Raw genomic sequence first — 27500 nt, 5'->3', positions numbered from 1 at the left:
CCTGCTCTCACTATCGCTCTCTCTGTCAAATAAATAAATAAAATCTTTTAAAAATAAATAAATAAATAAAAAATAAAAATCATAGGATGGTTTGGCAGTTTCATAAAAATTTAAACATATCCCACTATGAGTGAACTATTCTACTTCTAAGTATTTTCCCAATAGAAAAGAAACCATATGTCCATATAAAGACTTGCATATGAATGTTCTTGGAAGTTTTATTTGCAACAACCAAAAAACTGTGACCAACTGAAATGTGTATCAAAAGGTGACCAAATAAACAAAAAGTGGTACATCCATACAGTCAAACACTACTTAGTAATAGAAAGAAGTGAGCTATGTATACACTTGACAACATGCATGAACCCAAAATAATTATGCTTAATGAGAGATGCCAGACCAAAAAACAGGACACGTGGTATGATTTCATTCATATAAACTTCTAAACAGGAACTCTTCTGTAGTGATGGAAAGAAGACAAGTGGTTGCCTCGGGGTACATGGGAAGCAGGAGTGGAGGGGTGGCGGGGAAGAATTATAAAGGAAAGTGATAAAACTTTGGGGGGTGATGGGTACATTCATGATCTCGATTGTAGGGATGGTTTCAAGAGAGTATTCACAGGTTAAAACGGATCAAATTGTATACTTTATATGAGTGCAGCTTACTGTGTGTCAATCACATCTCACTAAAGCTGAAAAAAAAATTTTAAGCCATAAAGTGAGTTTTGTTTTAGGGGGAAAGCATAAAGGATCCAATAAGTGGAAGTTTTAGAGTCTAACACTGCTGTGCTAGCAAAGATAGTATTGTGAAGTCTGGGTCAGAGGCAAACAACTTAGGCATAGCAGCATTCATGCTAGATATTCAGAAGTACTCAAATGATAGAGACAATTAAGGAAAAGAAAAAGCAAAACAATACAGACTTTTACTTTACTATCTCAGGTAGCTAGAGAAATATATTAATAATAACTGTAGTACGATTTTTTTTCCTTGTGAGTTTGTTTTGTTTCAGAAAAAAAAAAAAAAAAGAATCCCAGAAAGGGAAAATTGATTCAGCCACAAAATAGCTTTCACAAAGGACTGGTAAACAAACTATCGTGTCACCTGAAATGAAGTGTATCAGTTACACCGGCAGCTATATATTTCTAGAATGGAAATCTGGGTCTGTAACTATCAAGTAATGTCAAGAAACTATGGTTTTAAGGCTGGGATCACTCATTTCGATAGCATACACATTAAACGGTCTGCAAAAAGATTTACCTGGTGCTGGAATTACTGTTTCTAAATGAGTCTGGTCAAGTTTCAGCTTGTCTCCTGAGTCAATCATCTTTACAACAGCTGTATATTTGTCAATTACTTCCTGTCATGTGAAATCAACACTTTTATAATAGCAGAAATAAGTGCACACAAATTTCAAAGGACAGAAATAGATAAGATGAAAACAAATGAAATTCCAGTCAAAAGGTAAGTGCTGTAACTCCTTCTATAAATGACACTATTTTATAGATTCCATATACGACTATTCATTCTAGGCTTTTTAATTTTTTAAAAATTTTATTACGTTTTTAATTCCAGTAGAGTTCACACACGTTGTTACGTTAGTTTCACGTGTACAATATAGTGGTTCTATGCTTCCTAATAAAGAATTCAATTCAAGGCTTAGTGAAGGTTTTCGTCTGGAGAGAATAAAGGACTGGTTGGTGATCTTAGACTACGATTTCAACAAATACAGTGAGAAGAAGAATGCCTAGCTTCAAGTACAATAGAAGGGCATTTCTGCATGCACAATGCTGGGTTCCAGAATGAAACTATTTAGCAACGGCAAAGAGAGAAAAGGACTGGAGCGTTGACCTTTAACTTTTAAAATCCTAGAACAACTAAAAGTTTCTCGGGCAAAACACAACAAGGAAGTCCTCCTTAGAACTCTGGGGACATAGCTGTCTTGCCCATCATTAACAAAGAGGATGTGTCTCACTGATTGGCAAGGCACGCAGAGCGAGCGAGTTTAAGCTGTGCCAGTGGGATTTCATACATGCTATTTGCCCCAGTAAGAAAGCACACCAAAGTGAAATAGAAACTATGGCCACAAAGGAATCATTTTCTCACAAATTATGAATTCAGCTTTCCTTTTATGGAACCATCAAGATCCTGAGACACAATGTTCCTGCCCCGAGGACGTGATTTTTCAGGAATATCAAAATGGCTTGACTCGGCCAGGCCCAGCTCCTTCCATAAATTCCATTCACAGCCTCCCGTCCTTACCTTCACAACACCCTTTTTCTTATGATATTTCTCTCCGAGTTTTTTGGTTATAATTTTCACGATGATTTCCTAGAAAATAACAACAAAAAAATAAAGATGAAAGGGAACACACAAGTTAGCTTTCTGGTTTTACTCCTTCGCTTTAAACCATGTTCACCAAAAATCATAGCAAAACGTAACTGCTCTGCTAAATAAGAAATTTTGGAGTTCTAAGCCTTCCCAATTATGCAAAACATTCCCTTAGTGATCTTTTATTTCTTCTTTCTCCCTTTATTCAACATGGTTACCAAGAGGTAAAAAAAATACCTGTCTCAAGGCTGATTTCCACACTGAAGGTCTCTTGAAATCTAGGACTTTTATCTGTCAATCTCAACCCTATTAATCCATGCCTTTCACAGATAGCTTCTTTCTCTCTCTCCATTCAAGGAAATGAAAAGGGCCAAAGATATTACAGTGTTGGTGTTCACTGCTGATAAAACCTCAGATGGCAGGTCTCACTGGGAATTGCAAGGAACTGAGTCTTTGAGCTTATGCATGACATTTTTCACAGTGTTATTTTCTCATTAGGTTACTCTGAATTTTTGATACAGACAGGATTCTTCAAGATTAGCTCCAGCTAAAAGTATCATTATTCTGAACATCTAATTCTCAAATGGGAGAGAAATCTGGGCTTATTTCATATTAATGCATTTTCAGTTTGCTTCTTTATCGTCATTTTCCTGATTTAGATTAGCTGTCTAGTGGCTGATCATGAAAATTCATTCTTCTGACTTAATGCTATAATCACTGTAGTGATTCTGTATTTGCTACTTCAAGTGAATGTAACAGAGGTACTAGATGGTCACAAGTAAGCCAGGCTAAAAATTTTATTAATCAAAATTCAATAAGGACTTTGTAGGGAGGATATATTATAGCAGAAAAACACGTTTAAGAGAAAATGTGAATGGTCTTATTCTTAGGCCTCTATTCTAAGAATCTAAGACTTTCTAAATGAAGCCAAGTAATGCCAAAACAGCTTCTCTGATTTAGCCAGAGTATTTCTGGGCTAAATTTCTCAAAGACCCTCATGGGTACACACTTAAAATTTGAAGCTAACTCATTACATCATTGGGCTTACTGACACTTGCTCACACAATAGAACGGTTCAAAATACTTCTTTTCTGAGTTTAAATAAAGCTCTCCAGTCTATCTGTGTGGACTGCTGGTTATTTTAACAAACATATTGACCATTTCAACATAAGAGACACACTGAGTCATCAGAGCACTGTTGGATGATCCTCACTTTTAACGTAATACTCTGTTAGTAGGGAACTAGGAAAAACATTTGAATAATTTATTATAAGAGAGAATTATCAAACAGAAAATATAATTGAACTGAAAGTATTACCAGTGGGAAGAAAATTTTTGGACTAAAACTTGGAATGCTTTCTCTTTTTTTCTTTTGGTTTCTTTTTCCTTTAAACCAATGAAGGGCATACATCAGGATCACCTAGGAGGCTGGTCAAAATGTGCATTTCACTGCAGGAGACTGGAAGGTGGTAGTAGTAAACATATATAATCTGGAAAAAACACTTCTCTAAAAATCTGTGAATTACTCTCTGGGTAAGAACGAATGCTTTCAGCAAAATTCTTGATTACGTTTTCATAAACAATAATCAAACTATTAATATTTACGCTAGCTACTGGAATGGAGAAAACGAAACAATACAGGGGTGGTTTCTTCCCTTCAGGTCCAGCCTTTACTGATCTTGACTCAACCTGTACTCAGAGATGGGAGTCAGGGCGCCTGAGACACCCCAGGATGCAGGTCTGTTGACCAGTTGAGAGCACAACCTACTGAATCAGATTGCCAGGGAGATCCTGGCTCAGGGCTTACTCTATGACCTTGGGGAAATTACTCAAATGCTTGATGCCTCAGTTTTCTCACCTCTACAACGGGAATTACAACAGGAATTACCTTATAGGGCTGATAGAAGAATTCGTTGAAGTAGTTCATACAAAGGACTCATTTGCGATGTAAAGCAGCAAGTATTTTCATGTTAGCTAACCTGCTTCCTGAGCCTTCACTTGCGCACCATGTGGAAATGCCTCCCATGCAGAAGACCACAAACTAAGACATGGAAATGAAATTGTTTTCCTGCTTAGAGGGAGCAGGACTCTGAAGATCTGAATGAGAACTCTGGACTTCATGACCTTCTAGGTTATTGTTAATCTTACTTTTTGCATCAAAATTATCTAAATGACCCATATTCTCACTACTTTTCAGTCTCCTATTATTGATCAAACCAGCTTCTTTTAGAAGCTTTAACAAACGCACCCTGAGCGTCTTGCGAAAACTTTACATCTAGGTTCAAAACAGAGCATCAATAAATAATGTTTAAAATTATTTAACTGTTTCAAAATTATTATCTTAAAATAACAGCAATAATAAATATACAATAAAATACAAAGCTCTACTTGAGTTTGTAAAATGAAAACCGGCTTTTTCCGACAAAGTACCTAAAGGGAGATTCTAAGTTCAAAAAGCTGTAAGTTGAAAACAAGTGCTTCGGCATTCACAATTCTACCTTTCAGTCCCGTTTCTGAAAACACAACCCTTGTCTTATAGCAAAATTGGAAATAATTACAGGCTTAAATTCAAGATGTCCACAAACGAATCTGGCATTAAACTCAAGAAATCTTACCAGCCTACAAACGTGAAGTAACTCTCCAATACAGGTGCAGCTGATCATTTAAGATCAGATAAAAAGAAAAGTCATGAATGTTATAGATCTATCCGTATGATTTAAGTATATTTGAGAAATTCAGTCATTTATACCAAATGTTCTTTACATGATTCACTTTTTTAAAAGCATTCAGGAAATAAGAAGCTTCAACTCAATACGTACAGGCTGTAGCCAGTGGTCTGTTCGGGCAGTTCTTTTCTTTTCCTCTTCAATCTGTAGCACACAGAAGATACAGAATTCTCTCTTTAAAATCCTCAATTTATTTCAAATACCATTCTGTGTAGCAAATGCACACCATAAAACATATACCTCAAAGGCGATCCGTGTAATTTACAAGCTCTGACAAATACAAATAAACATTTTTTGCAATTAATTTTTAATTAAAAGAAAAAAAAACCCACTTGGTGGGGTGGGGGGTGGGGCGCACCTGGCTGGCTCAGTTGGTGGAGCATGCAATTCTTGATCTTGGGGTTGTGGGTTCGAGCCCCACACTGGGTGTTGAGATTACTTAAAGATAAAATCTTTTTTTTTTTTTTTTAAAGATTTTATTTATTTATTTGCGAGAGAGAGAATGAAAGACAGAGAGCATGAGAGGGAGGAGGGTCAGAGGGAGAAGCAGACTCCCTGCAGAGCAGGGAGCCCGATGCAGGACTCGATCCCGGGACTCCAGGATCATGACCTGAGCCGAAGGCAGTCGCTTAACCAACTGAGCCACCCAGGCGCCCTTAAAGATAAAATCTTTAAAAAAAACCACACACACACATACTTGGATGTACAAAAATATGTGATAAAGCACGTCAACTGGCCAAGAAAATAAACACAAGCGACCTCTACTTAGTCAAGACTGCAAGGCCACATGCCAACGCTACATCGTCGTTTCCCCACTTCCCTTGTGTGCCTGTCACAAGCTGGGAAACAAGCAACATGTTCATGTGGTAAAAACACAACACTTTAAATCAATTTTGCGCAGCACGGTTAGTCCTACAGTGATGGCCAAAAGAGGCTTCTCTGTATGATAAGGATAATAAATCTTGTGAATGTAGAGCAAGAAAAACATAACCACGAGAGATGTAAGCACAAGGGTGTCCAAACAAAGAGTGCTGAAGAGCCACATTGCGCCTTTTTCTTTCTCGATGGCTGCAAGTGAACCTGAAGTCCCAACTTTCAGTGGGACAGGATGCTGCAATTCTTTGGTTGATAATAAATTCCATTTTAATGTCTCCAACTTTCCAGTATTAACAAAGAACATTCTAAATTTAGCAGGTTTTACAAGGCAGGTAGGTCTGGCTTCCCATTTTACTTTGAATTAGATTCAGGAACCTCCTGTCATGGACTATTGAGACATCTAAGATGTTGCTCCAACTTCTCTCTCAAACTGCAAATGCTACCACTCTCGCACTCACCATTCTCCAGCCACATGGACCTTTCCTTCAGGTGCCTGAATTCAAGGTCTTTCCTGCCTTGGCACCTTTTCACAAGCTACCCCCCATGGCCCGCCCTCAGACCGCCTTAGCACTTAGCGTTTTGTAATAACTTACTCACTTGTTCACTTGTTCATGAACTGTCTCTCCTACTAGAGCAAAAGCCCCATGACACAGCGGGACTGTATTTTTCTCCCTACTACACAGACACAGGACCTCGCACGATGCCCAGCACACAACAGCGACTCAGTATATGCTCAGTGATGGAGCAACCACATCTCTTAGTGTACACATTTTATATTACACTCTCAACTGTTTAGACCACCCTGTATCGTAAGAGCACTCAGAAATGGGGAAGACCGAACAATTGTCTCTATCCCTTCACAAATAAAGAGGAAGGTTGGGGAGATTAGAGGAAATGATATTACAGGAAAAAACAAGTCAGCTTCTTCTGTCCATTTCTTCTTTCTCTTCACCTGTCCTTCTTCTCCTTTCTACTTACTTCATAAATGTATTGATAAGGTAAGATTTTGTGTGGAAAGGGAAAGAGGAAGATTCAGAACAGCTCTGGAGGTGCAAGTAGATTTAGAGCCAAAGTGTGGTCCTCCATCTTAAATCACGGGTTTTCAAGGATTCATCACATAGGCTTAGCCATTAGGTAAAGTCAAATGAAGACAACGTCATCGCTTCCTGCTGCTGGCTAGGAGGTAGTAAGTGAAGTCAGGGGCAAGAGGAGAACAGAGGCTGGTGGGAGGAATCCACGGAGGACGACAATTTTACAGAGCCACAGAAGGCAAACAGAGCTTTTGTTTTGAGCTGCAGTGACCGCCCAGGTCCTTCTGATTGAATTCCACTGACCAGGAACACATGGAGAGTTCTGAACACAGCACCCGAGGCACGAAAATAAACTTGTGATGAGGGATTCCAACTCTACCCAGATGGAACTGCGTCCAGACTACCTTCCCCTAACCTAGTCTGCATACATTTTCTGACTTTATATTAATCCAAGAATTGGTGAGACTAAACTTTCCTTAGTTTGAATTATGTCATTCCTCTAACTGCTAACACATCGATAAGTAGCTCGTAAACTATACCTCCATGATTTCGTCGAGGGCAGATTTCTTTTTTTTCTTTTCTTTTGATTGAGCTGAGCTCCGGGAAGATTCTTTTCTTTTAACTGATGCTGCATTCCCGATGGTACTCAATGCGCTTGGTCCCAAGGAACTGGTAAAAAGAAAAGCCATGCTTGTTAACAAAACCAATGCACATAAGAAGGCTTTCTAACGTGCAGAACAGTACAGAAGAAATTTGTTACACGATTAATTTACAACAGATTAGTCAAAACAACAGAGGACCTAGGACCTAAGCAGCATGAGAACATGTAACCATTCCCGCCTTAACGTCCTCTTCCCTCTTCCCACCCCTTCACTTAGTGCCAACCATGATCAGCACAGACCAGTGGGGTGCCAGCTTCGGGGTTAGGCAGATCAGGGGCTAAGGAGGCTTCTGCTTCTGACCTTGGGTGATTCACTTTTCTAAGCTTCAGTTTCTCATCTATTAATGAGGATAACAGTGTGAGCCAACTCAGAGCTCAATTGCAAGGATTAAATAAGAGGTTGGCAAAGAAGTCTAGCAATTACTGTCAGTTCTATTTTTTGAAAGCAATCTGAACATGTCACCTAATTTCTGATCGTTCCTAACTGCCTAGAATTGACAGTGTAAATTCTACTTTTTTAGTGTGGTATAAAATTGTCACCACTGGCCCAAGAATATTATCTCTGACTTATTGTATACACCAGCCATTCTGAATAACCCATTACTGACTGAGCCATGCCATGTTCCATGCCTTTGCAAACTGCCTCTTTTATACCTAGTGCAATCTCTCCAATTATCTCTATTTGTTCCAATTCTTTAAGATCCATTCTTCCAGATCCATTCTTCATGAGGGTTTGAACTGCCATAGCACTTTCTAGCATGTATCATACGCCACCTTGTATTATAATAATTTGCATATATGATTTGTACATATAATAATGGGTATATATTTGTATATACTTATTTTTTCCTGTAAAGAGAGTTGCTATCTTGAGACTCACATAAAATACATGCTCAGTTAATATCTCAATGAATCTTACCAGTGTAATCCTTTAGTTTGTCATATTTGCAAAAGACGAACAAAGGATAAATACATGCACGAAGCTACCATGAAGATAACCAAGGAAAAAGGTGTGATTAACAGAAAAACAACAGAATTATTATTCAGGCTTTTATTTTTCAGGGGAGAAAGCATGAGTGGAGGGGGTGGAGTAGGGGCAGAGGGAGAGAGAGGGAGAGAGACAGAGGGAGCAGAAGCGGGGGAGCGGCAGGCAGAGGGAGAGGGAGAAGCAGGCTTCCCACGGAGCAGGGAGCCCGATACGGGGCTCGATCCCAGGACCCTGGGATCATGACCTGAGCCGAAGGCAGCTGCTTAACCGACTGAGCCACCCAGGCGCCCCCCCCCAACCACTACTTTTCTGTACAGGGGGCCCAGGTCAGGATTCCCCCACTCGGTCATCACGGCAGGTATTCTTCGTTCACCGAACTGTAACGTTTTACATTTACCCTTTTGAAAAATCACTTACTGGGTTTTGTCCCATAATTCAATCCTCTGAATAGATTTCTAAGTTCTGATTCTGTTTCTGGGACCCTTGCGCTCTGGTGGTGGGGATGCCAACTGGGGCAGCTGCTGTGGCAAATAGCGAGGCAGAACTATCATACAACCCGGCACCTCCGCTGCTGGGTCTCCATCCAAAGGGACTGAAAGCAGGGACCCAAAGAGGTATCTGAACACCAATGTTCAGAAAAGCATGGTTCATGAACGCCCAGAGGTGGGAGTGACTCAAATGTCCAATGACTGATGAAGAGATGAAGCAAATGTGGTGCATACATACAAAAGGATATTATTCAGCCTTAGAAAGGAAGGAAATTCCAACACGTGCCGCATCATGGATGAACCCTGAAGACATTAAAGTGGGTGAAAGAAGCCAGGCACAACAGGGCAATCGCTGTAGACTTCTTCTCCTATGAGGAGCCTAGAATAGTCCAATCCACAGAGACAGAAAGCAGAATAGAGGCTACTGGGGGCTGGGGGCTACCGGGAAATGGGGAAGCAAGCATTTAATGGGGACAGAGTTTCAGTTTGGGATGATGAGAAAGTCCGGAAGATGGATACCGGTGACGGCTGCACACATGACATGAATCGCCTGAACTGTATGCTTAAAAATGGTGAAAATGGTCAACTTTATGTTATATGTATGTCACCGCACAAAAAAACTAAACTGAAGAGAAAGAAAGTTTCCTATCAAGAACATTTATTTGGCCTTATTAAATGTCTACAGCGTGACAAGCAATGGTGATAAAAACACAAACAGAACAGCCCATCGGGATCTCACGACAGGGTGGGAGAACAGACCCGGAAGGGCATTCCGGGAAGTAAGGACAAAAGATGTAAAGGCAAGAAAGGGTGAGCCACCGTGGCTCACTTAGGATGGGGCAAATAATTTAGCATAGCTGGAGGGCAAGGGGCGGGAGAGGCACCGGATCAGTAGCATGGACAAAAATGACGTTATCCCGCAGGTGAAAGAAAGACATTTAGAAAGATCCTCCTGCTTGCAATATCACGATTCTATTAGAGCTAAAATGAATAAGGAAGAATATAAGAAATGTTGACAGAAGAAATTATGAAGGACAGAAGTCAGTAACACAGAAACCAAAGAAATGACAATTTCAAGAAAACAAAAAGTTGGTATTCTAAAAGATTAATAAAATAGCAAATTTGAGAGCCTAGGTAAAAAGAGTATTCTAGAAAAATCAAAATTATACAAATTATTGAAATTTGTATGATCAGGATTATATTGAGAAGTTGAATAAACTAATGACCATAATGAAACTGAATCAGTTTCCCTCTGATTCAGTAAAAAAGTATTCCCTCACCTGTAAAAGATACTAGCACAATATTTTACCAAATTTTACCAAGCTTTCAAAGTGATAATCCCTATCCTAAAAACACTAGAGTCAAAAAAGAATACCTATACAAATCATTTTAAGAGTAGAAATTTAAATATCAATCTCAATAATGAACATTAAAGTAAAATGCAAAACAAAATAGTCTATTTTTTCAGCTATGTATTATTATTAATTAATTTCAGCTGTGTATTATTATTAATTAATTTACTTTTTTAGAGAGCGAGCACCCCCCAGTGCATGAGCACACAGAGGGGGAGAGGCAGAGGGAGAGGGAGAGAGAATCTCAAGCAGACTCCCAACCAAGTGGAGAGGCCGATGCGGGGCTCAGTCTCACGGGCCCTGAGATCATGAGCTGAGCTAAAATCAAGAGTCGGACGCTTAGCCAACCAAGCCACCCAAGCGCCCCAGCTGTGCACTGTATTTGATCTTACACTACCTGCTCTAACAGTAACACCCCTCCTCCCCAAAGATGCTATTGGAGGCTGACAAATTGAGACGGGGCAAGATGGGGCTCAAATCAAGGCAAGAAATGAATGGGAACAGACTGGAAATGGAACGTTTGCTTCTAGAACAGCCCTAGATTTCTACTTTCAGTAACTGGAGTGGGTCCTAACGCAATTAAAGAAGAGAAGCCCCAAAAGAGAAATGGAAACTCAGTAACCTCTGTTCAAACACTGGAGAAGCAGGGCTTATCTTTGTGCCTCCATATAATCTAAAGTATCAATTTTTTATATCTAGATCCTTTTGTTCATTCTGAGTTTCAGATATACAAGAGATATAAATCAACAGGAAAATAAATCTCAAACTCTATAAAAATGGACCATAATCTCAGAAAAAGAAAATTTAGATGAGTCTTTCCATTGTATCATTTGAGACACTATATATGAGTTATTATAGATACTCGAGACTGAACTCACAGAACTTAGTCAAATAAAACTATTTTTACTAGTAACATCAGAGCCTGGCATCGGGCTATATAGAAGGCTAACTAGCAGACCCGAGATAACAGGTCCTCATCCTTGGAGTTAATAAATGTTACCTTATTTGGAAAAGGGTCTCTGCAAATGAGATTAAGTTACAGATTCTGAGATGAGATTATCCTGGATTGCCTGAGCGGGCTCTCTATGGAACCACATACATCCTTTTACGTGAAGACGGAGCAAAGAGAAATGTGAAGACACTGCTTCTGAAACTGAAGGATGCAGCCACAAGCTAAAGAACTCCAGAAGCCACCAGAAGCTGGGCAAGGCAAAGACCGGATTCCCCCCAGAGCCTCCAGAGGAAGTGCTGCCCTGCATGCAGCCTGATTTTGGCTCAGGGATACTGACTTCAGACTTTTGGCCTCCAGAGACAGAACACATTTCTGTTGTTTCAAGACACTTGGTTTGGGGTGCCTGGATGGCTCAGTCAGTTAAGCATCTGCCTTTGGCTCAGGTCATGATCCCAGGGTCCTGGGATCAAGCCCCCCATTGGGCTCCCTGCTCGGTGGGGAGCCTTCTTCCCCTCCACCCCTCCCCCTGCTCGTGCTCTCTGTCTCACTTTGCTCTCTCTCAAATAAATAAATAAAATCTTAAAAAAAAAAAAAGACACTTGGTTTATGGTAATTTGTTACAGCAGCCATAGAAAACTGATACAAGGGAGACCAATTTGGGGGCCACTGGGACCAATTTTAACATTTACCTACACTCAGGAATAACAAATAATAAAGGAGAACAGAGAGAAACAAGTACGGGTCTAAAACCATAAGGCGTGTGTGACTGGATATATTTGACTCTGTCTTCCAAGTCATATCCTACCAATATTTTGAAAAGAATTTTCTTTTCAAATGTACTGTATGTGGGACCCAATTAACCATGTCCTTCATGGTATCTAATGTAGGTGTCAATTCTGAAGCATTTAGATCAAAGTGAAGATCTCTGGCAAGCCCAGAGAAGCAGTTATACATTGCTCCTGTATTTCCTTCACTTCTCCTGGCCACTTTTCTAGCTGTGCCAAGAAGCACTAGCCTATAACTTAACCAAGAAAACTGAGTTAGGTCTTAAATAAACAACATGTAAAATACTAAGTAAAGGGGCGCCTGGGTGGCTCAGATGGTTGGGCGTCTGCCTTCTGCTCAGGTCATGGTCCCGGGGTCCTGGGATCAAGCTCCGCATCGGGCTTCCTGCTCTGTGGGGTATCTGCTTCTCCCCCTCCTTGCTCGGGCTCTCTCTATCTCTGTCTCTCTCAAATAAATAAATATTTAAAAAAATAAAAATAAATAAATAAAATACTAAGTAAAATAAATATTGGCCAACTCAAAACGAAATTCTGGTAGACGCTGGGAAGGCACCTTCCTGAATATCTTACAGTTTTGTTTTGTTTTGAATCTCCATAATCAAACTGGACACATTGTGCATCACAGATCGTGAATAAATATTTGGTGAAAAAACAGATAAGAACCGCAAGAGAAGAGAACATGAAAAGGGAACAGAAGCAACCTGACCACATGCTATGTCAGGGTTTGGCAAACTCCAACCTGAGGGCCAAATGCAGCCTGCCACCTGTATTTAGAAGTAAGATCATATTGGAATACAGCCACATGCATTTGTTGGCACATTGTCTGCGGCTGCTTTCTCACTCCGACGGCAGTCAAGTGGCTGTGACAAAGACATCCGGCCAATCATGTCTAAAAAATACTTACTATGTGGCCTTTTACAGAAAAGCTTGGTCAGGCCCTGCTCGGCTACTTACACCAGGCAGCCGGGAGCACAACTACGAGTACGTGCCTTCTGGTGCATTTATACTTTACCAGGGCCTAAGAAGGCGGGTGAATAACCTAGTCTCTGTTCTCACAAAATCTTAACACAGTAGGCAGAACAAAAACTGTATACCCAAGCTAATATTTAAACTTGGTGAGTGGGCTGTGATAGAAAAATCCATAGCACTGCAATAGCTTAGGGGAGCCACTTAGCGGAGAAGGACTCAGAGAAAAGCAAACACTTGTCATGTGAGGCATTTAATCAAAATGTGCCTTTCCTCAGAAGCATCGTATCACGGGCAGGTAAGGAAAAAGACAGGCGCTAACAAAAGAAAACCACCATCAAACAAAAATGAGACAAAGAAGAAAATCACAACCAGAAAAAAATAATTCACAATCCTGCGCTTTGAAAGTGTAGTAATCAATATCTCACAAAAATTCTCAGGTTCCAAGATGTATGTTCATGGAGCTCACCTTGATTTGGATGACGTTGCTGCTGAACTACATGCTCCTTTATTCAAATTGAATGTAACTGGAAGAAAAAAAATGAGGTATTTTTTTACATGTATATTTCATCATATGTATTATATATATATATAATGTGTGTGTGTGTGCGTGTGTGTGTATATATTTCAGGAAACTTATAAAACTTATCAGATAAGACACCACAATGTATCCACAAAAAAGCTCACGGACATTTTGAATAAACGAGAGCTGGAATGCTCCTATCCAGAGATGATGAATTCCTGCAGATAATACTGAATGGATGCTCACAGAGCTGGGAAAGATCTACATATGATCAAGCTATAGGGGACTGCCTTGGCCACTCCCCGTCTCCACGGGCCCCCTCTCCCCATGCTAAGGGGACAGGACTCCAATTTTGTTTCTTACACCTCTCACGCATGGCTTGGAGGATGATAGAGTCTGAATGTTTGCATCCCCCTAAAACGGGTATGTTAAAAACCTAATGCCCAAAGTGATGGGATTAGGAGGTGGGGGGCTTCGGGAGGTAAACAGTAAGGTTCTTTTGCTCTAAACCAATCAAAATGATGCCACTTCCTTTCCCAGTGCCTGTTCTTGAGGTGGAGGTTGATATGGACTGGCCAGTGATATTCAAAAGGAAGTCTGCTGCCTGGAGGAGTGTCTCCTAGCAAAAGTTTTCCTGCTCACAGGGGACTCCAGAAGAGATGCTCTCTGTCATCCTCTGGACATTGTTGGGTGTGCATACGATGGCTGAAAGTGCCTACCACCACCTTGTGTCCAGCTCCTGATGGATGGCCTGGCATCCAGAACCGCCCTACCTCTGGGACTCTTGTTCTGGCAAGGTATTTCCTTATTATTTAGGCTAATTTTAGTCGGTTTTGTTACTTGCAGCTGAAAGCATCCTACCTGATTTATTGTTACCTTTTCATAAATCAGTAAAAACAATGCAATCCAGACAGATTATACGTCTTGCCCCTAAACATGGTGCTAGTTTTTGGCAGAGCCAATATAAAATCATCCATATTAAAAGAAGAATAAGAAGGGTGCCTGGGTGGTTCAGTTGGTTAAGCGACTGCCTTCGGTTCAGGTCATGATCCTGGAGTCCCTGGATCGAGTCCCGCATCGGGCTCCCTGCTCGGCAAGGAATCTGCTTCTCCCTCTGACCCTCCCCCCTCTCATGTGCTCTCTCTCATTCTCTCTCTCTCAAATACATAAATAAAATCTTTAAAAAAAAAAAAAAAAAGAAGAATAAGAAAAAAAGTAAAGCCACCTTTTTCTTCATCATTTTCTCTGCTTAATTCTGTAAAAATAGGAGCCTCCTAAAAGGAAAAAAAAAAAAAGAGTATGAAGGTTTGGTTCACAGTGCATTTACTATCAATATTCAATAGTCCCAATTATGACTTGCTACCCATGTTGCAAGGCAGCTCCAACATGCAGCTCTAAAATGATGAAATTCCAGGCACCTGGATGGCTCAGTCAACCGGTTAAGCATCTGCCTTCGGCTCAGGTCATGATCCCAGAGTCCTGGGATCTAGTCCTGCATCGGGCTCTCTGCTCAGCGGGGAGTCTGCTTCTCCCTCCCCCTGCTCGTTCTCTCTCGCTCTCTCAAATAAATAAATGAAATCTTAATAAAAAAAATGATTAAGAGCTTGTTAAGAAATTATATGTACTGCAAATATTCTTCAACTAAGAATTATTCTAAAGGGGAAAAAAGTGGCTTCTCTGTACCACATCCCAGAAGACTACTTACATTTTTATTTCTACTATAATTTAAACAGGAAACAACATAAAACAATAAACCTTAAGAATTTTAGCTAGAGGATGGGGCACCTGGGTGGCTCAGTCGGTTAAGCATCTGCCTTCGGCTCCAGTCATGATCCCAGTGTCCTGGGATTGAGCCCTGCATTGAGTCTGTTTCTCCCTCTCCCTTCCCCTGCTCATGCTCTCTCTCGCTTGCTCTCTCAAATAAATAAATAAAATCTTAAAAAAAGAAAAAAAGAATTTTAGCTAGAGGATTACTTTAAAAAGCAAAACACTTCTCTACTGTGGGATAGTTTAGTGTAAGATCAAGAGCCTAAAACGAACTCAGACAGAACTGCAGGTCAAACCCACCTCTGCACATTATTAGCTTCATCACCTGTCAATCTCACGATCTCCCTGTACCTCAATTATTCTGTCTTTAAAATGGGAATAATATGCATATGTAGGGATGTCATAAGGATAAAATAAAGGAAGCATTTAGCATAATGCCTGCAATAGTGTTTAATAAATGTTGATTGTTTTTTCTATTAATAAAAATGTTGTTCTTGAGATCCTACTGAGATATTCTTTCTCCATTAGGATCTCACAAAGGAAGGCGACAGATATGATGTTGCTTTTTAAAAATTTATAATATTTAAGAGTGTGATGAGGAAGCACTGATCAGTAGGACTTCCACTGCCTTTTAGGGGAAGATGCTATTTATACTTGAAAAGTACGAATTAACTTGAACGTTTTAGTAGAATTACGCTAAAATGTTAAAAAACAATGCTATTCCAAAAAGTAAACCAATTTCCTCTGTACATGATGTGATCCTTCTTAATTTCCACAATAGGAAATTACCATTTTCCCTCTATTGAAAGCAGAGGTTTAAAATGAAAAAGGTAAGAGAAGAATTTCAAGAATAAAGAACTTTCAATCTTAGGCAAGGGTTTAAATTTGACAGTTACAGCAGTTTAATAACCATTGTTATTTTAATTTAATACAGAAAACTCCTAAAAGGCTGTGTGAATACACGCATATGAATACACGGATATGGAAAGAGTACCATAATACACATGCACACCCATCACTTATCAAGGAGGTCAACTAACATGGTATAAAAGTTGACTCATGAACGGATCTTTACTTTCTTATTGCCGACTACTTCCTGCATCTCTCTGTACAAAACAGCTTCTATAAGACATGTACACTAATGATCAGACCAGCTGTATTCACCATAGCCAAAAACTGAAAACAATCCACATGTTTCTCAAAAGGAGAATGGATAAATTGTGTGACGTTCATAAAATGGAATAGCAGACATCACTTTTTAAAAAAAGAGTTAAACACTGATAGGAAAGAATATAGGTACAGGAAACATAAAGAACTTCTGTTTAAGTTAAAGAAGCCAGACAGAGAGTATATGGTATGATCACATTTCTACAAAGTTCACAAACACACTAACAGATAATCAACAGTGGTACCAGAAGAACCCTGGTTCCTTCTTGGGGGACGGGGACTATTAACTGGGAATGACTATGACCCCTGGAAATGGTCTATTTCTTGATCTGGTGGGTCGCTACATAGGCTATCCGTCCATCTACTTCCATCCATCCTGCTAAAGACACATACATGTGTAAAATTTCACTGAGCTGTCACCTTAAGATTAACGCCCATCATACACTTTATAACATGTATCTTATACCACGAGAAGCTTTTTAAAAATACTAAATGGCTAGTAGTTTCACATATATACTAGGTTATATTTTCCTGTACTTTTGATATGTAAGCACCATGAGGCAGCGAGTTTTTACCTTCTGTTTACTGCTCTATCCCCAGTGCCTAGAAGAAGGCCTAGAAGAAGGGGGTACCCAATAAATATTTGTTAAAATAAATGCCTTACTCTAGTTATTCCAACATCTGAACCACCTGAACCATGTCTTCCTTCCCCCATTTGTCTGGGTTTTGCCCATTGATTCTTCAAGCCCAGAGGCTGTATCTACCTTCAGATACTCTGCATCCTCCCCAGAATGGGGTGAATGCTGGCCCTATAGGTTCCCACACTGTGTTTAACTCCAGCACTACGTTAATTCCAGCCCAGTGATGTGATCTGCTCTGTCTTCCCCATTAGCTATCGCCTCTGCCTTAGGGATAAGGAAACCGAGGTTTAGAAGATTATATAATTCTGAGACCGTGAGTCAGTAAGTTAGGAATTGAACCCAGATTTGTCTCAACTCCAAAACCTGGGCTTTTATACTTGGCCACGTTCTTTCTTCTCTTAATTAAGGAACAAGACCTACAAAATTCAAGTCAATGCTTAAAAATTTTGCTTCCTGAAGCCTTTCTCTGTTGCCTCCCAGAATGATATTGTTGCCCACCTGTTCTTTCCCTTCCAGACCTCTTCTCACTTGTTCTTCAATAAATTTGGCGGTTTTTTCCTCATCATCAAGGTCCTGCTTCTTCTTTTTCTCTAGTTCCAGTTGCCGGCGGATAGTTTCTGGGTCCCTGTCTATGTACTGAATATACCAGCCTTTCGGGGTCTCATCCACCTTGCACAAACCTTAAAAGAAAAAAAATTTTTGCATACAATCAAAACTAAAAGTAAATACAAATGTGTCCTATCTCTGCATCATGTGCTTATTCATTCAAATACATTCATTCAGTTTTGTATGGTGATGAACATAATAAAATAAAATTTAATTTAAAAAAGTTAAAAAAAATACATTCATTCAAACACATTCAAATACACAAATTCATGCAGCACACAAATTTTCCATATTCACAGCTGATGAAACTTAGGTATTTTAAGTAGAATATTTTATCTCCTTAAACAGAAAAAATTATTATTCTGATTTTTAACTAGCGAGGTTAAGTCAACTATTTAAGCAAGGGAAACACACGAAAGAAGTATTCACCTCGCTTATTTAACTGTTTCTTTTTTTTTTTTTTTTTTTTTTTTAAAAATTTTTTATTTATTTATTCATGAGAGACAGAGAGAGAGAGGCAGAGGGAGAAGCAGGCTCCCAAGGAGCAGGGAGCCCGATGTGGGACTCGATCCCAGGACCCTGGGATCATGACCTGAGCCAAAGGCAGACGCTTAACGACTGAGCCACCCAGGCGTCCCTATTTAACTGTTTCTAAGTATATAACATACAAGGAGTACATGATATTCTGCTAACTTACTAAGTAGAAATTTTCCCCATACAATGGAATAAAGTAACACACTGAATAAGTAATACATTGACAGAAAATTTCTTTCTCCTCTCTTCTCCCTAGCTTCAGCCTAGGAAGATCAGAAATGGAATAAACTGAAACAAAATGTTAAAAAGCTTGTGGTGTGCCTGGATGATTTCGGCTCAGGTTGTAATCTCAGGGTCTGAGATCGAGCCCTATGGGCTCCCTGCTCAGTGTGGAGTCTGCTTCAGACTCTCCCTCTGCCCCTCCCGCTTGTACTCTCTCTCCCTCTAAAATAAACAAATAAATGTTTTTTAAAAATAAATAAATAAAAACCTCCTTAAGCGGGGTAACAAAAGTTTCCGAAAGTAAAATGAATACAGCGATAAAAAAGGAAGGACTGATAATAATTCTTACCCCAAATTAGAGGATGCTTCGGTGATACATCTTTGAACTATCAAAAGAACCATTCCAGACACTCATATTCAAGTGTAACAAATGAAATCAATCCTGGAAGATTCTGCTCCTGTCCACGAGTTTTTAATTGCCCTACTCATCCTTGTTTCTGTAAATTTACACAGAAACTATGACAATTCTCTCTCCCTGCATTGGAGCCACGTAACTATTTAAATCCTGTCTTATTATTACCTTCTCTGCCCAGCCACTTAGTAAAATCAGTCAGAGTCTCCCACTGAGTGGCATTCATATGGATGTGCTCTCGATGGCTGATATACTCATTATAAACGATGTTGTTGTGAACTCTCTTAGTGCCTAAGAACAAAATACGACACTGTCAATCCTGTGCAGGTTATAAGATTATGACATTGTTATATGCACAATACTCGGATGCTTACCAAAGCGTCTCCTGAGAAGTTCTAGGAAGTCATTTCGGAATTCCCTAATAAGGAAAGGAAAGAGAGCATTATGGTAATTCTACAAATATAAAGCATCATCTTCCTGAAATATAAGCCAGCATACAGTGTGAACGCCCAAATGATATACAAGACATCCATGTGAATATCTATTACGAACCTTTAAAAATTAAAAAAGGAAGGAATCCCAAAAGAGTGTAACTTTTAAGAACTATAGTTAAAAGTCAGTCTGGAGTTGAAACTGGAGCAGCCGTAACCAAACTGACTAAACATCTTTGCAGAGGTTCCTTCATCAAGTCTCTTAGTGCTACTGAATGTGGCATAATAACACAGTTCTTCTTCTTTTTCTTTTATTACATTATGTCAGTCACCATATAGTACATCATTAGTTTTTGATGTAGTGTTCCATGATTCCTTGTTTGCGTACAACACCTGGTAACAAAACTTCCCTACTCCACAGGAAATTGGCACTTACCATGTCCCTCTGAACTGAGTACCGTGCTAAGTGCTAGGTAAACATAGGTGAATAAAACAGGAATCTTGACCCAGGTTACAATCTAGCAGAAGCAATCATAACAGAAATCAAACTGCAAAAGAGATATAACAAAGTATCAGGGGAGTCAAGGGAGATGCCCAGAGGTGATCTCTAATATGTGCAGTGAAGTATAAATAGGACTTTAGAGGTGAAGAGGAAGAGGCCATTCCCAGATGGCAGAGAGACATGAAAGCATCACATCTGGGAAATGATAATCTAATTGAGCTAATGTTAAGAGTAGACAGAAATGAGGGACACAGTGGGATTGAACAGAATAGAATAATGGGGCGGGGGTGGAAGACAATAGCTGGAAAATACTGGTAGGGCTAATCTTTGAAGTATCTTGAATGTTATGGTAAAGAGGGTGGGTTTTATGCGTGCAGTGGAAAAGCACCAAATAATTTATTTAGGAATTAGTCTGTGAAAATCTGTGATTTAGAAAGATAATCCTGTGGAAAGTATAGAACAAGAATTCTCAAAGTGTGGTCCCCAGCACAGCGGCATCAACATCACCTGGGAACTAGATAGAAATGCCAAGTCTCCAGCCCCACCTCAGATCTACTGACTCAGAACCTGCCACTGAGGTCACAAGCCCTGCAGGTGATTCGGATGCGTGTAGTGGTTTGTGATCCACTGGCATAAAACATGTCTGGGAGGAGCGGAAGCTGCAGCTGGGAGCCCAGTGAGGAATTCATGGAATTAATTTAGGTGAGAAATGATGAGAACTATTATTACTAGAGCCGTGAGAATGGAGAGGATGCAAGTTTAAAGGACACCGTAGAGGAGAATTGACAACAGGGACTTCCGAGCCTCGCATTCCGGGTAGGCAGTTATCAGCCAGCCCAGGATAACAAGCAGGTGTGGTGGGCAGAATACTGCCTTTAGCTTTAAAATGTTGGCTCTGAGAGAGCCTTCAGAAACATAGAACTGTGCAGAGAAAAAAAAAATCTACACCTTAAGACAGATGTTAGGAATGAACGGTAAGATTTAGGAGTCATCCAACACAAAGGTTAACAGCTGCAAGAATAACGGAACTCCTGGAACCCCTGTACTATGGAGGGAAGGAAGCCAAGCGGGCGTTCTGAAGAACATTCTTGCATTTGAGGAGCTGCGGGGACAGGCAGAGGGTTAAGGAAAAAAGTAAGCAGAGGGAGGAGGAGTAGGAAAGAATGGAAAACAGAGAGGCGTTCACGGACAGTTAAGAGCACCATCCACTAAGAAAAGATAGAGAGGAAGACGGAAAGAGGCACAAGCGACCCTCCAGGGGGCTGGCGGAGGCGGAGGGCAGCTACCGAGGACGCAGTGGACGGGCGTAGAGAGGAAGGCTCTAGTGTGGATGGCTCTGGCCAGACTGATATTTCCCCAAATGTGGCACATGTATCCAGTGTATTCCAGATGTTCTTAGGCGGTTCACAGATAAATCCTTTCTGCCCTTTTACACTGTGCTACTTGCCTTGATGGCACGATAAGCCATGCAGGGAGAACCTGCTGGCATCTTAGCCAAGTCCAGGCAGTAGGCAGTGAGGCCACCCTGGACTAGCGGCCCAGGTCTTCTTCATGGGCAGGCACTCTCGGTGAAAGTCAATGCCAGTCTCATCGAGAATGTCCTTGACAAAGCAGTATCAGTAACAGGATTAAATCTCAACCTGTGGGGCTACCTCTGTCCACTATCCTATGTGATGAAATGGGATTATGAGTAAACCACTTCTGTTGCTGGACAGTGATTATCTTGAGCAAAGCACTTGTGCAATCGTTTGAGCTTTGCGCTGGACTACCTTTTTTCACGGAGCACCATTTTTATTGGAAAGAATGACTGACAAATCAACCATGATTATTCCAAATTGGATATTTAGTAGGCATTTCCTCAAACATAAACAAAGGGAGCCTTGTCATATCCAGGAAAACAATGGACGGTATTTGTTGCCAATGATAAAATTTGAGCTTTCGGGCAAAATTTGAATCTGGTAAACTAGCATCAGTCACTGTGAGTTTGACATACGTCCCAAAACTTAAAGACATTTCCAATGACACTGATGCTCACATTAATAAATATGATTTTATAGTTACTGTGTAACAAAATGTGTCACCATTCAGAATACTCAGTGAACTAATATTTTCCAAATGACCAATGCATGATGATATAAAATCATGCATGGGTACGAGATCCATTTAAAGTGAAAGATCGAGGGATCATAATGTAATAGAATATAAAAAGTTTGCTGATGTGGTTTCAGATTCCACACTGCAACTGATCTTTAAGAAACTACTCATGCCAGGGAAGCCTGGGTGGTTCAGTCGGTTGAGCCACTGACTCTTTTTTTTTTTTTTTTTTTAAGATTTTATTTATTTATTTGAGACAGAGAGAATGAGAGACAGAGAGCATGAGAGGGAGGAGGGTCAGAGGGAGAAGCAGACTCCCTGCCGAACAGGGAGCCCGATGCGGGACTCGATCCCGGGACTCCAGGATCATGACCTGAGCCGAAGGCAGTCGCTTAACCAACTGAGCCACCCAGGCGCCCTGAGCCACTGACTCTTAATTTTGGTTCCAGTCATGATCGAGCCCTGCGTTGGGCTCCACCCTCAGCGGAGAGTCTGCTTGTGGATTCTCTCCCCGCTCGGCCCATCCTCCCACTCATGCACAGGCAGGTACACTCTCTAAATTAATAATAAATAAATATTAAAGAAAAAAGTTTAAAAAACTCCCATGCCGTTGTTTTGACGTAGTATCAAAGAAGAACATCCAAAATTATCTGAAAAAGGCTATTAAAATATTCCCCCCTTCCAACTATACATCTATGTACAGGGTGGGCTTTCTTTACGTGCTTCCCAAAACATTTTGAAACAGACTGAATGCAGAAGCAATTGTGGTATCCAACTGTCTTCTATTAAGTCAGACATTGGAGAGATTTGCAAAAATGTAAACAGTGCCACTCTTACTTTTTTGTTTTAGAAAATAAAGGTTTTAAAAAAAAAGAAAATATAGGCTTTTTAAATTAAAAAATTCACTTATTTTGACATGTAATAGGTTTATTATTATTTTAAATAAATTAATAAATATTTTTTTTCATTTTTAATCTCTAACTTACAAATAGCACTGTAGCAATATCAAACATAAACAAAAGCTCTTTGGGGCTCTTCAATAATTTTTAAGGGTGCTTAAGTGCTAAGTCCACTCTCGGCCTCCTTAAGAGCTCTTCTCCTGTCCCTCGGCTCAATCCCATGCCACTGGCCTGATGTCAACGCTCCATCCTAGAACTTTGGAAAGAAAGAGCTAGGAAACTAAACATTAATAGTAATAATAATTAACAGCTATTAATCGAGTACTGGGTACTCTTCTAAACACTTTAAAAGTATTAACTCATTAATCTTTATATAAGCTCTAGAAAATAAAGCAAATGCTTGGAAGATGCTGCTGTTTTTAGTCCCATTTTACAGATGAGCAGACAAAAGCACAAACAAATGTAAGTGGTTCAGCCAGTCACACAGCTCATGAGTAGAGAAGCCTGGATTTACAGGTTTAAGGTAGGCAGTCTGACTCCAGAGCTATGCTCTGAGCCACAACTGAGTTAGAAAGAGAGTTTTTTATGCTTGAAGTGCAAGACTAAATTGTGAGAACCACTTTTCCAACAATTTCATACTCTGATAAACTGTCAAAGGAAAACAAAACCTGAGCACAGGATAATACAGCTATCGTGTTAATGTGTAAGGAATAAACACAGCTCCCAATATAGAAAATACTAAGCATCTACTAAATGTCCAACTCAATAAAGCTTATGAGAAAAGGATGTCTTCAAGTTACTTACTCTGAAAAATAATCCATAAACTGCTGAGGATTTTCAGAAGCCAGCAAGAGTTGTCTCTGATGAGATTCGGACATACAGTGACATTTGAAGCCATTCTACAAAAACGTAAAGGTAGTAGTTACATTCTGATTTAGGTCATCACAATGGGCCCTAAACAGAAGTATTTAATCAACCCTAAAAAGCTACTCTTTGATAATAAATTGTAAAGGGAAAAAAAAATAGGAAAAAGGAAAGGAAAGGGAAAAAAAAGAAAAATCACTAGCTCTAAGCACACTATTAATTTTATTTACAAGTTTTTTACGAGGTTGAGTTATGCAACACTGCTAACCAAAGAATAATTCCAGATTAAAAAGAGAAAAACAGTGCTTTGGAAAACAGACATTAGTAAGAAATGTGACAGGGCACAGTACCAGAAGAGTGACTTTGTTTTTTAAAATCACTTTAACAAATTCTACTGAACACCTACTTCATGTAGGGCTGTGCAAGTGCTTGGAGGGATGGAATGAAGTAAGATGGGCCAGTAGTGAATTTCCATGAAGGGGACTATTTTCACTCTACTTTAGTTCATTATCCAAAACACACTGCGGCATATTACAGAAACCTCATGTGAAATACACTAAATCTGCATCTTCTTCAGATGACTATAAAAAAATTACAAGCTTTGACTTGTATCTACTCAACTTAACATTTATACCTGGTTCTTCATAGAAAGAGAAATGAAAAATGTGTCTCTCCTCCTGTATTCCCCATCTCGGTGAACAGCACAATCCCACACCCACAGCCAGGACCCTAGAGACAGGCATCCTCGAGTCCTCCTCTACATCTCCCTTCCACGTACCACTAAGTCCACTCTCGGCCTCCTTAAGGGCTCTTCTCCTGTCCCTCGGCTCAATCCCACGCCACTGGCCTGATGTCAACGCTCCATCTTGATAAGCTTCCTAAGCTCTGGTCGCCCACGGACTACCTACACTATTCCTGCCTCATCTGTGTAGTACCTGTGAATTACTCTTACTTAATTGTATCTTAAAAGGAAACTCAGTATCAGTCTCATAAATGAAAAAACCAGTACTACTTTCCATAAATTGAAAATAAATCAATAAAATGAAAACAAAATGATGTTACTAAATTCTAGAAACCCATGAGTGGATGGGCAGAAGGGGATACTCTGGATCTGATCTTCTCCCTCAATTTTCCAACACTGAGAGAGGGGAGGACCTTAGAGGGGCTAACTTCTCCTCCTACAGGTCACCCTCCCAGGTAGGGAAGGCAATAAACAGATTTGAGGGCAAACAGGACAGAACCACCACAAGTGTCTTACTCTGAAATTGGTAACCAAAGGAAAGAATTAAGCCTTTAACCTCCTTTTCTCATAGGAATTATAATTTAGGGTAACATTTAAGGATAACCAAATAGGCCTAGTTAATGAGAAAAAGGACATTTTTTAGAAAAGAATGGTAGCCAATAATAAATTTAGAAAAATATAGAAAAACAACCACTTTGCAACTCTTAAGGCAATAATGGACTCAAGCAAGGATGGTAAAACACCTAAGTAAAAGACTGATGGGAAACTAGATATATTCTTTACTAGTTACTTGCTCTTGCAAGAGGAAAAATATTACTTTCTAACATTACTTTACAGGCTGTCATATTTACTCAAATATCCTAGCACTATCAGATATTTATGGGCTTCCTTATGTGATGTAATAGGAAATACATGGGATCACCTATCAAGTAGTCTTCCCCAAAATATTTAACCTGAACCTAATCAAGCCTTCAGATCTAAGTTCCAGTTTATAGAAAATATAAGTTAGAGAAGGAAGGTGAAAGACAACCACAAGAAAACCTAATTGTTTCATACCAGAAAGTGGCAATGCTCCAAGGCAGTTATTGGCCTAGTCTCTTCAAGCCAGGATCAGAAAAACAACTGAATAGCAAAGATATGAAAGTAACTCAAGAATCCAGTGATAGATGAATGGATAAAGAAGATGGATAAAGACATACACAATGGAATATCACTCAGCTATAAAAAGGAATGAGTTCTTGCCATTTATAACACTATGGACCTAGAGGGTATTATGCTATGTAAAATAAGTCAGAGAAAGGCAAATTTCATGATTTCACCTATATGTGGAATCTAAAAAACAAATGAATAAACAAAAACAAAAGCACAATCAGACCTATAAATACAGAGAACAAACTGATGGTTGCCAAGAGGGGAGAGGAAAGGGGGGTGGGAGGATGGGCAAAACCGGTGACGGGAAGTGGGAGATAAAGGTCTCCGGTGATGGAATGAATATGTCATGGGAATAAAAGGTACAGCATGGGGTTGGGGGTGGGGGGCGCCTGGGTGGCTCAGTCGGTTAAGCGGCTGCCTTCGGCTCAGGTCATGATCCTGGGGTCCTGGGATCGAGCCCCATGTCCGGCTCCCTGCTCAGCAGAGAGCCTGCTTCTCCCTCTCCCTCTGCCTGCCACTCTGCCTACTTGCTCTCTCTCGCTATCTCTCTGTCAAATAAATAAATAAAATCTTAAAAAAAAAAAAAGATAGCATGGGGAATATAGTCAATGGTATAGTAAAAGGCGAAAGATTTATGCGATCTGAAGAGAAACCAGAGTATAGTCAATGGTATAGTAATAATGTTGTATGGTACGGATGATAGCTATACTTGTGGTGAACACAGCATAAGGTATAAATTTGTATATGTATAAGGTATAAATTATGTTGTACACCTGAAACTAATGGAACTAATGTAATGTGTGTGTGTAATGTGTGTCAACTATAGGCATATAAAAAAATTAACTAAAAAAAGAAAAATAATTGGGTTTCAGGGGGGCAGAAGGAAGGGTGAGGGAAGTGGGTTCTATACTCAGTTTAGAATTGAGAGAGAAATAAAAGCCCTAATAACCGACTGCAGAAATTTTTAAGGAAACAAAACTATTCTGTATGATACTACAGTGATGGATATATGTGTCATTATACGTTTGTCCAAACCCATAGACCATCCAACATCAACAGTGAACCCTACTATAAACTAAAGACTCTGGTGATGATGATGTGTCAATGTAGCTTTACTGACTGTAATAAAAGTACTACTCTTTTGCAAGATGCTGATCCTGGGGAAGTTGTATATACGTGAGGCCTGAGTGTGTATGGGAAATCTCCGTACCTTCCGCTCATTATTGTTGTGAACCTAAAAATGCTCTTAAAAAAAAATCTGTTTTTTAAAGTCCAAATAACAAATCCAATTCATAGCTTTTGATTCGATCTTAGTTTGAAAATAACTTTTAAAAAGCATTTGTGGGAACAAGTGAGGACATGTGAATATGGAGTGTGTATCAGATGACATAAGGGAATTTTTATTAATTTTGTTATGTGGGATGATGTTCATCGTGGCTATTTTGAAAAATATCCAAATATCTTAGAATACTTAGGTATTTAAGTATTTAAATACCAAAGTATTCAGAGATGAAATATCCCGATATTTGCAACTTACTTTAAAATATTTCTGAGGGGCGCCTGGGTGGCTCAGTCGTTAAGCATCTGCCTTTGGCTCAGATCATGATCCCAGGGTCCTGGGAGGGAGCCCTGCATCAGGCTCCCTGCTCAGCGGGGCACCTGCTTCTCCCTCTCCCTCTCCAACTCCCCCTGCTTGTGTTCCCTCTCTCGCTGTCTCTCTCTCTGTCAGAGAGATGAATAAAATCTTTTAAAAAAATATTTCTGAAAAAAGTAAAGATAGGCAAGTTGCTT

The 27500-nt window shown here is 39.8% G+C and overlaps 1 protein-coding gene across 1 annotated transcript in view; it reads right to left on the bottom strand.

Moving 5' to 3' along the window:
- Nucleotides 1-27500, bottom strand: part of KIN (Kin17 DNA and RNA binding protein) — a 33551-nt gene that overhangs the window by 4752 nt on the left and 1299 nt on the right. The window contains exons 2-11 of the mRNA XM_021696718.2: nt 23756-23850; nt 19400-19443; nt 19194-19316; nt 17750-17931; nt 14902-14950; nt 13623-13680; nt 7501-7630; nt 5148-5198; nt 2260-2328; nt 1258-1357 (exon numbers count right to left, since the gene is read on the bottom strand). Of these exons, the coding sequence (XP_021552393.1) occupies nt 1258-1357; nt 2260-2328; nt 5148-5198; nt 7501-7630; nt 13623-13680; nt 14902-14950; nt 17750-17931; nt 19194-19316; nt 19400-19443; nt 23756-23850 (901 nt within the window). The remainder of the gene's footprint in view (nt 1-1257; nt 1358-2259; nt 2329-5147; nt 5199-7500; nt 7631-13622; nt 13681-14901; nt 14951-17749; nt 17932-19193; nt 19317-19399; nt 19444-23755; nt 23851-27500) is intronic.

This window comes from Neomonachus schauinslandi, chromosome 5 (assembly GCF_002201575.2).
Source record: "Neomonachus schauinslandi chromosome 5, ASM220157v2, whole genome shotgun sequence".
Taxonomy (NCBI): Eukaryota; Metazoa; Chordata; class Mammalia; order Carnivora; family Phocidae; genus Neomonachus; species Neomonachus schauinslandi.
The sequence above is the reverse complement of the archived record's forward strand: the minus strand, read 5'-3'. Positions and strand labels throughout refer to the sequence as shown.